Genomic DNA, 9,678 nt, shown 5'->3' on the forward strand with positions numbered 1-9,678 from the left:
CATCAAGCTACAAAAAGTACCAACAAAACAAGAGAATGGCTTGTGAATCCTTTATGACATAGACCTGCAATCCACCTAATACAAGAGTCAAGTAATACATCATCTATCAAGCTCAAAAAATGAAGCTATGAGTCTGTGTGGGGGGGCAGGAAAGCATGAATCCACATAATCCAAAAATAGCGCTATGCAAAAGACTACTTCTCATTTGCTTCATCATCAAGAAAAATACACCTTCTCCTACGTTTCTCCCGTCCCAATGATCGATCATCCACAGTGGTGCTTGTCATGTGTATTGCCATTGCCTCTGCATAACATGGTAACTCACTTTAAACTTCCATGACAACATCAAAGAAAAAGAGAAAAGAAAAATGTAATAGAAAGACATGCATGTTTTACTTACTAGTCGGATGGTGCATCATGCACTTCATAATCACCAGAGGATGTGTCACTTTCTCCAAGGTCTGCCACCTTTTTTGTGCTATAGATCTCCTCTATATATGGTGAAAGGTAATCCTTGCATATCTCCTCATCATTATCAATGACCAAGCAACCACGGCCGGTGTGCATAGATGCCTTTAATATAGGCCCTGTCCCAGCCCCCAACTCCAATATTGTACCTGTTCGTGGGCAAAGAGCCTCAGTACAAACATAAGCATATGAGAGGGACTCCTCTCTAGAATCCCTCGCCAACTACCACTTTTTCCACCACGTCGTGCTCTATTGCTTGAAGGTAAGTAATGACCAATAATCTCACAAGAGAGGTCCTGCTGCAAAATATTTCCCACCTGCAAATTGAAATACACATAGTATCAAGTGATCACATTCAAAAGTAACCTCCAATCATTTAAATTCAATGCACTCCTAATAAGTACTGAAAGTGTCATCCAACCTTTAATGCACTCTCACTATTGAAAGGAGGATCCTTTCCCCTCTTGTGGAATGCCAAAGCATAAAATACATTCACCTATACAGGCAACAAAGAAAAAACAACACAATATTAGATGACAAATAGCAAGAATTAACATTCAAGTGAATAGACTTAAACCTTTTGCATATGTCCATGCTTTTGTAGCAGAGATAATGACTCAGAGCTCTCCATAATCCATCTGAAACCTAGCTCCAAGCCTGTACGCTTTGCAAAGCGCTCCACAGAAACAAGAGAAGAACTCAAGCAAAACACTAAGACCCATCCCATATCATCCATAACACATGATGCCGCCAATAGAGAGAACTTCATGTGGTCATCTGTAAGGACATTCCATTGTGGAATACCTTGAAACCCATGAATAGGCAAACCTGCATATTAATCATGTATATCAGCAAGTTCTTTTTACACAAACACCATCACAAAAAAGGAGTATACATCAAAAAAGTTTTACCAGTAGGAAGATCAATGAAAGTAAGGTCAACACTGTTGAGATATCGAGCTCTAGTGAGGCGGTGGACACTGATGACCCGCCTGGGGGATAGGCCCCACACTTACACCACTGGCATGGTTGGTGAGATCTTGGGTGATATGCGGCCAGTGGGATGACAGGCTGTGTGACAGCCACTCTAGAGACTGGCATAGTTATAGCGCCAGATTTTTTAGTCGGGTTCACACTATAGAGAACCCGTGTATGTATTGGTTGAGTACCTTTCATATTATTGTGTACTCTTATCTTGTATATGGTGTGTTGAGTGTTGAGTAGAGAAGAAGAAGATTTTCAGCCTCTCACCTTGTGTGTTCTCTATTAGGGTTTTGTGAGTGTGAGTGTGTGCTTGCAAGAGCTCAAGCTCTCTTCCCCCCTGCATCTTTTCATGGTATCAGAGCCTGGTTCGTGCTAAGGGCTGAGCTGCAAGCAAGAGAACCACAGGAAGCGGTACGAGGGTAAGAGCTTCAACTACTCTTCCCTATTGTGTTGGTGACTACACCCTTGTCGGGAGCTCTACGGGAGGCACCGGCAAACGATCTCCGATTGAGGAGCTTTCTTCGCGGGAGTGAAGCTATAGGGCAACTATACAGTCCTACGGACTACATTTTTCGGGCCGAAAACGCGTTACGGGTGCGTTTGGACCTCCGTTTTTCAGAAAGCAGGCGATTTCGAGCACTGCGGGTAAGTCATCGATTCTCTACAGAACTCTGTTTTAAGAACTGCAGGAAGACAGATTGACTGTGCAGACACTGTGGGTGCTGCAAAGAGGTCTACAGTTGCCATTGGGTGTATGTATGTGCATTCAGGTCACTGGTTGTGACATTTGAGTGGATAGCAGTACCGCTGTGCAGAAAATACAGTTTGTGTAGGAAAAACCAGAGTGCAGTTTCTGGTAAAATTGTGTGTTTGGCAAGATGTCTAATGATGGCATAACACAGATTGTGGCTGAGAAGCTTGACAAGAATAACTTCCATGCTTGGAGGTTCAGGTTGACGAATTTCCTGATGGGAAAAGGCTACTGGGACTACATAGAAGGTGAGCATGAAGAGGCACCGGAGATACCGGATATAAATCCGACTGCTGCAGATGTGAAAGAGTTTAAAGACTGGAACCAAGGAGCCAGGAAGGTTATGTATTGGCTTTCCATTAGTATACAGGACACCATGATTGGGCATATTCAGGATGCCAAGTCCCCCAAGGAGGCATGGGACACCTTGGTAAAGCTTTATGAAACCAACACCAAGGCACGTAAGATACAGTTGAAGAATGAGCTTCATACTGTGGAGAAAAAGAGCATGTCTGTGAATGACTATGCATTGAAGATAAAGGGTATTGTGGAATCCCTTGCATCTATTGGTGTATCAGTAGATGATGATGACAAGGTGGAAGTCTGTCTACGTGGTCTCGGGCCACAATACAAGGCATTCAAGACGTCTATTCAGACTCGGGAAAACATTCCCAACTTTACAGATTTGGTGTCTATGCTGATTATCGAAGAGAAGAGCTTGGGTGAAGACCAACAGTCTTCACAAAGTAAAAACAGTTCAGAGCAACAGGCCTTCTACACGAGTTCAGGTAGAGGACGAGGTAGAGGAGGCCGTGGACGCGGTCAAGGAGGTGGCCGAACAGGTAATCAGAATTATGGCCAGCAGCAGCAGCAACAACAACAGTCCCAGAATCAACAACAACAACAACACGCAGGTGGAAGAGGCAGATTCAGAGGCAGGGGGAGTCAAAGAGGCCGTGGAAATTGGCAAAGGCAATATAATGATGCACGTGAATGCTACTATTGTGGTAAACCAGGACATGTGCAGTCAGAATGTTATAAGAAGCAGGCTGACATGCAAAATGGGAAAGTGCAGCAAAACAACTATGCATCCTCAAGCAGAAATAATGAGGATAATGAAAGGTTGTTTGTCATGCAGCATGTTGTGAATGCCATGTCTGAAAATGTTGATGCAGCACAAAAAGATAATGTATGGTATGTGGATTCAGGCGCTTCGAACCACATGACGAGTCATGGGGAGTGGTTCAAGGAAATGAAAAACCCGGAAAGACCAGGTTTTGTGGAAACAGGGGATGACACTGCTCATCCAATTGCCCACGTTGGAGATGTGCCATTATCTATGCAGGATGGCAAAGTGAAGTACCTTGCAGATGTACTTCATGTACCGAACATAACAAAGAATCTGGTTTCAGTTGGCCAGATGATTGAGCAGGGTTTGCAGGTTCGGTTTAACCCTGATGGGTGTTATGTTGAAGATTTTAAAGACAAGTACAGGGGTTGCAAAAGGCAACAGAGTGGGCAGAATGTTTACGTTGGATGTAGACATGCCTGAAATGAGTGCTGCAATGTTTGCAAATGGTTCAGGAGTTGTTGCAGACACAGACATATGGCATAAAAGGATTGGTCATGTGAATGTGCAGAGATTGAAGTCTATGCAAACAAAAGGAATTGTGACAGGGCTGCCAAAATTTAAAGTGGAAGGTATGCAGAAAATATGTGAAGCATGCCAATTTGGGAAGCAAACAAAGCATGTGTTTCCACGTAACAGATATGTGAGCAGAAATGCACTAGATGTTGTGCATTCAGATGTATGGGGTCCTACGAAGACCGTGTCTATGGGAGGCTGCAGGTACTATGTCACTTTCATTGATGACCACACAAGGAAAGTGTGGGTATATTTCATGAAGGAGAAGAGTGAGGTGTTCACTCACTTTCAGAATTTCAGATTTTTGGTTGAAAAGCAAACAGGGAAATATGTAAAGTGCCTAAGGTCAGATGGAGGGGGAGAGTACTTCTCCAATGAGTTCTCTGAATTTTTGAGGAAGAATGGAATTCGGAGACAGTATACATGCAGATACACTCCGCAGCAAAATGGAGTTGCTGAGCGGAAAAACAGGCACATTGCTGAGATTGCGCGGGCATTGATGGAAGAGAAAAATATGCCGCATTGCTATTGGGCTGAGGCTGTTTCTACAGCAGTATACATCATGAACAGGACTCCAACTGCAGCCATACATGATGTAACTCCAGAGGAGAGGTTTACTGGCAGAAAACCAGATTTGTCTCATCTGAAAGTCTTTGGATGCATTGCATATGTGCATGTGCCAGATGAGCTGAGAACTAAGCTGGATCCGAAAGCTGAAAAATGTGTGTTTATTGGATATTCCCTTGAGCAAAAGGGATACAGGTGTTATAACCCTGCTACACGTGAGTTGAGGGTAAGCAGGGATGTTGTCTTTGATGAGATGAGCAGCTGGTATGCTGCTGGAAAAGAAGCTATTGGGGCTGATGTGAGTGGAAGTGTGGTTGCACAGAATGCAGGTCAGCAATCACAGTCTTTGAGTGGACCAGGAGAGTCCTCATCTAGTGGGTCTGTTGATAGACCATGGAGTGGCAGGTTGCGTCATAATACCAGTCCTGCAAATGTGATTAGTACATCACGTAAAGGAAAAGAGAAAGTGGTTGAGCCCCTTGGTATGCCTGACATTTCTGCAGGGCATTCTCATGTTGATGGAGAGTCTAGTGGCTCAGATATGAGCCTTGATGAGGAGCTTGGGATCCCAGCTATGAGAACACCTGGTGTAAAGAAGGCTATGGAAGCCATGAATGAAAAGCTGCGAAGATCAGGGAGAGTGAAGAACCCTGTGCAGAGATTTACATATGATGGTTATGTGGCACATCACTATGCATATATGGCAAAGGTTGTGCAGGTTGTTGAGCCCACATGCATTGATGAGGCTATTGGAAATGTGTGTTGGGAGAAAGCTATGGATGAGGAGATGGATGCACTATATGGAAATGAAACTTGGGATTTAGTGCAATTGCCAGAAGGCAAGAAAGCCATTGGATGCAAGTGGGTGTACAAAGTTAAACATAACAGTGATGGAAGCATAAACAGGTACAAGGCTAGATTGGTAGCCAAAGGATATGCGCAGACATATGGGATTGATTATGAGGAAACTTTCAGCCCAGTTGCCAAGATGGCAACGGTGAGAGTTGTGATAGCAGTGGCTGCGTCAAAGCAATGGTCTTTACATCAGATGGATGTAAAGAATGCATTCTTGCATGGGGATTTGCAAGAAGAGGTGTATATGTTGCAGCCACCTGGATATGAGGATGTGGGTCACCCCGAGCATGTTTGCAGGTTGAAGAAAGCCTTGTATGGCTTAAAGCAAGCACCAAGAGCATGGTCTGACAAGATTTCTGAATATCTTGTCACTATTGGCTTTCATGTAGCCAATGCAGATTTCTCATTGTATGTGAGACATGGTGATAGAGGAGTTGTGCTTGTTGTCATCTATGTAGATGACTTGATCATTACGGGGGACTATGATGCAGAGATCTTTGATGTAAAGATCTTGCTTAGACAGAAGTTCGAGATGAAGGATCTGGGGGAGCTCAGATATTTCTTGGGCATTGAGGTGATTAGGTCACCACATGGTATTGGATTACTGCAGAGACAGTATGGCTTGGACATGTTGTCCAAGTATGGTATGACAGGCTGTAAGCCTATTTCTGTGCCATTGGATCAGAATGGCAAGTTGAGTGCAGATTCAGGAGAGATCTTGGAGGATCCTACTATGTACAGACGCATAGTAGGAAGTTTGATCTATATGACGATCACCAGACCAGATTTGAGCTATGCTGTTGGGTTGGTGAGTCAGTTTATGCAGGTTCCACGGAAACCGCATTTAGATGCAGTGAGACGCATACTGAGGTATGTGAGGTCTACTTTGCATTGTGGACTATTCTATGAGACTGGGACAGAGATATGTGTACATGGGTACACAGATGCTGATTGGGCTGGTAGTATCTCAGACAGAAGATCTACCAGTGGATTCATGTTTTCTTTGGGGAGTGCTGCTGTGACTTGGAGCAGCAAGAAGCAGCCTACGGTTGCTCTATCGAGTACAGAGGCCGAGTACAGAGGAGCTGCTATGGCAGCATGTGAGGTAGCTTGGTTGAGGAAGCTACTTGCAGATTTGGGTCTATCGGTGGATAGACAAGTTGTCATTTTCTGTGACAACATTAGTAGTATACAGTTGGCCAGGAACCCAGTCTTTCATGCTCGTACGAAGCACATAGAGGTCCACTACCACTTCGTCAGAGAGAGGGTCTTGGCAGGAGACCTTGACCTTGTTTATGTCAGCACAGAGGATCAGGTAGCTGACATCTTCACCAAAGCATTGGGTACAGAGAAGCTCCGCAGATTCAGGGCTTCGCTTGGTGTACATGAGATGGAGTTGAGCTCGAGGGGGAGTGTTGAGATATCGAGCTCTAGTGAGGCGGTGGACACTGATGACCCGCCTGGGGGATAGGCCCCACACTTACACCACTGGCATGGTTGGTGAGATCTTGGGTGATATGCGGCCAGTGGGATGACAGGCTGTGTGACAGCCACTCTAGAGACTGGCATAGTTATAGCGCCAGATTTTTTAGTCGGGTTCACACTATAGAGAACCCGTGTATGTATTGGTTGAGTACCTTTCATATTATTGTGTACTCTTATCTTGTATATGGTGTGTTGAGTGTTGAGTAGAGAAGAAGAAGATTTTCAGCCTCTCACCTTGTGTGTTCTCTATTAGGGTTTTGTGAGTGTGAGTGTGTGCTTGCAAGAGCTCAAGCTCTCTTCCCCCCTGCATCTTTTCAAACACTCCAACTACTTGGCTTGGAATTTCTCATCTTTGGACCTCCACCCAAACGCACATAAAACTCCCTCATAAAAGCAAACCCCTCATTGAAGTTTCCGGATGCAAACTCTTTTCCAAGCACTATGTAATCGTAAATCCAAACCTTCGAATGATTTTTGACTCCATGCTTCTCCACGAACAAAAAGCTAGAAAGTGGAGCATACACCATAGCTCCCTTGGTACTTGTCTTGTGTGCTATAGGACTCTCCAAATTACGGGTGTCTATAGATAGTATGTCCAACAAAAAAACAAATTAATAAAATCCAGAAAACTATTAAAAACAAATATTTAAATACAGTCCAGAAGAACCCAATGTTACCTTTTATTACATCTCCCTTTTTTTGAGAGGGACGCCCCTTGTTTTTTCCCAAAGCATGCATCTCTAGCTCTTCTCTCTCTTTGATAGATTTCAACTCTGCCTCCATTTTCTTCCTTTGCTCCTCTGACATCTCACCTGATGACCCAGAATCAGATTTGCATTCTCCTTTTAAATGTTGAAGGTATCTCTCCTTCTCCTCCTCTAGGCACTCTCCTTTCTTCATGTCAATCCACCAAGGGCAATGCTTTCTCTCCCAATCCGTCAAGATAAAGACTCCATTAGGATCTTTACCTTCACGAAAGATGGAAGAGGTATACATACTATAGGTTGGAGGGGAAATCACAACCCAAGCCTTGCATATGTCAGGCAGACCATTGATTGTTTTCTTGGCTATTAGATGCATTAAAAACCTACAAAAGAGATATAATAAATCAACTAAAAAATAAACACGGTTCATAAGATTTCAAGAAACAATGAAAAAAGAGAATTACCTATAAACCAACCGTCTTGAGGAGTTTTTTAGATCCACATGCTTGGCCGATGGAGTTGCCACACTCATCTCTTTCTGGAGTTCATAAAACAGCACTCCTCTATAACGGTTTACAATATCTGCAAAGTAAGTCTCTATGTGCACATCGGCAGGTAGCTCCACCTTATTCACCCCCTGAGTAGAATCTACCACTTGGTGTAGAAGCCGTGTGGCATCCTCCAATACCTGATCCATCCAAACCTCCTTTGCAAGCCAAGGAATGTAGTGGTGATCTCCAAGTGGCATACCATAGCTCTGCCGAAAGTTCTCATCTGCACCTAACATCTTTAACATTTTCAGCTTGAGATTTTGGGAACAAGCAGCACTAGAAATGGCATAAAGTTTCTCAATTGAGATCTTAAACTTCTCATCCTCAAAGGGCAGCTTCCATAATACATTGAACCACTCCTCTGAACTAGATGGATTTACCACCGAAAGATTCTGTGCCACCAACAGAAAAGAATTAGAAGAAGAAATGATTGTGATGCCAAAGAACCAAAAGCAGAAGATACAAACCCGTGTCATCCTTCTATTATAGGATTTGACGACACTCCTCCTAGCTAGTGTCTCAGCCTTAATACGCTCATCCTTTGCCAAGCTTGAGGGAATCTTCTTAATTGCCAATTCTAAATCTGATTTCCATTTATTCTTCAAAAAATAACAGCCATTAAAAAAACACTTAATGACAAAGATAGCAAAGTAACATTCTTAACCACCTTTATTAAGTACTTACCCCATATACAATGGGTCCAAGAATAGCTTGAGTGAGAGGATACCAAACTCGCCTTCCAGATTGTGCCTCCCTAGACCTGGCCTTCTCCATTGACCTCTTATCTTCTTCCGTGAAGGAGTCAGTGAAATTAGATGCATCAAGAGAGCAAACCGTGCTTGTATGGAATAAGTAATCTTTGAGGTTTGTCTTTACAATAGCCTCTTCATTCATTCTTCATGAAATAAATAGAAACAACCATAAGAACTAATCAAAACAACCATAAATACAATGTTGAATATACAAAATGTTGAATACTCACATGTTTATTCTTTGAAGTGCAGCGATAAGCCTCATCTCATCTTGTTGATTAGGCACAATGAATTGCGCCATAACTCGAACATGTCTCTTCTTATCATTACGATACATCTCCTTGATGCTCTCAAGCCAAGAAGCGGTCCTGTGATTTCCCTCCCAAACATAAAACATCTTTCCACTTAACATAGACCACTCATCTTTAGATGCAATCTCCTCCTCAAACTCTGCATTGACAAGCTGCCAGTTTTTGTCCCATGTCTTCATGATATCTTCATCCACATCCTTTGTGCTGCCATCTGGTAGATTTATGGAGAGAACAAACATACCTTTCATCATCAAATATCCTTCCTCTTCAAAAACCTTCTTTAACAATGAGAGATCTTTTCGAAGCTCTCGCACCCTCTCGTTGACCAAGCATCTACACAGAGGGATCAATGGAGGCATGGAACCCTGATTAAGTGCCAAGCTATCTATGAACTCAGACCCATGTGGCTTGATGATGGATTGTGGAATAAGATCATCCACATCTTTCTCATCCTTGTCACTAGAAGCATCAACCTGTTGTTGAATCGGTATGAAAGGCTCAGTTAGAACTTTGTCTCCAGCTTCTTTGCTAACTTCCTTTTGAATGTGACTCCCTTGACCACTCTCTGCCATTTCAATGGTCTTTTCACTGCCATCACTAGGTGGA

The 9,678-nt window shown here is 43.3% G+C and overlaps 1 protein-coding gene across 1 annotated transcript; it reads right to left on the reverse strand.

Annotated features, from left to right (window-relative positions):
- Positions 1 to 283: 283 nt before the first annotated feature.
- LOC147640869 (uncharacterized) lies at positions 284 to 9,431 on the reverse strand. Its single transcript, XM_086811115.1, has 11 exons — positions 8,992 to 9,431; positions 8,929 to 8,936; positions 8,694 to 8,794; positions 8,477 to 8,608; positions 8,089 to 8,401; positions 7,432 to 7,689; positions 7,086 to 7,334; positions 1,046 to 1,296; positions 890 to 964; positions 618 to 785; positions 284 to 304 (listed from the first exon to the last, which is right to left on the reverse strand). The coding sequence occupies exons 1-11, from the start codon at positions 9,429 to 9,431 to the stop codon at positions 284 to 286; spliced, it is 2,016 nt and encodes a 671-aa protein (XP_086667241.1).
- Positions 9,432 to 9,678: the final 247 nt, after the last annotated feature.

The sequence above is a fragment of the Cibotium barometz genome, chromosome 2 (genome assembly GCF_041138505.1).
Source record: "Cibotium barometz isolate CiBa-2024 chromosome 2, ASM4113850v1, whole genome shotgun sequence".
NCBI classification, from domain to species: domain Eukaryota; kingdom Viridiplantae; phylum Streptophyta; class Polypodiopsida; order Cyatheales; family Cibotiaceae; genus Cibotium; species Cibotium barometz.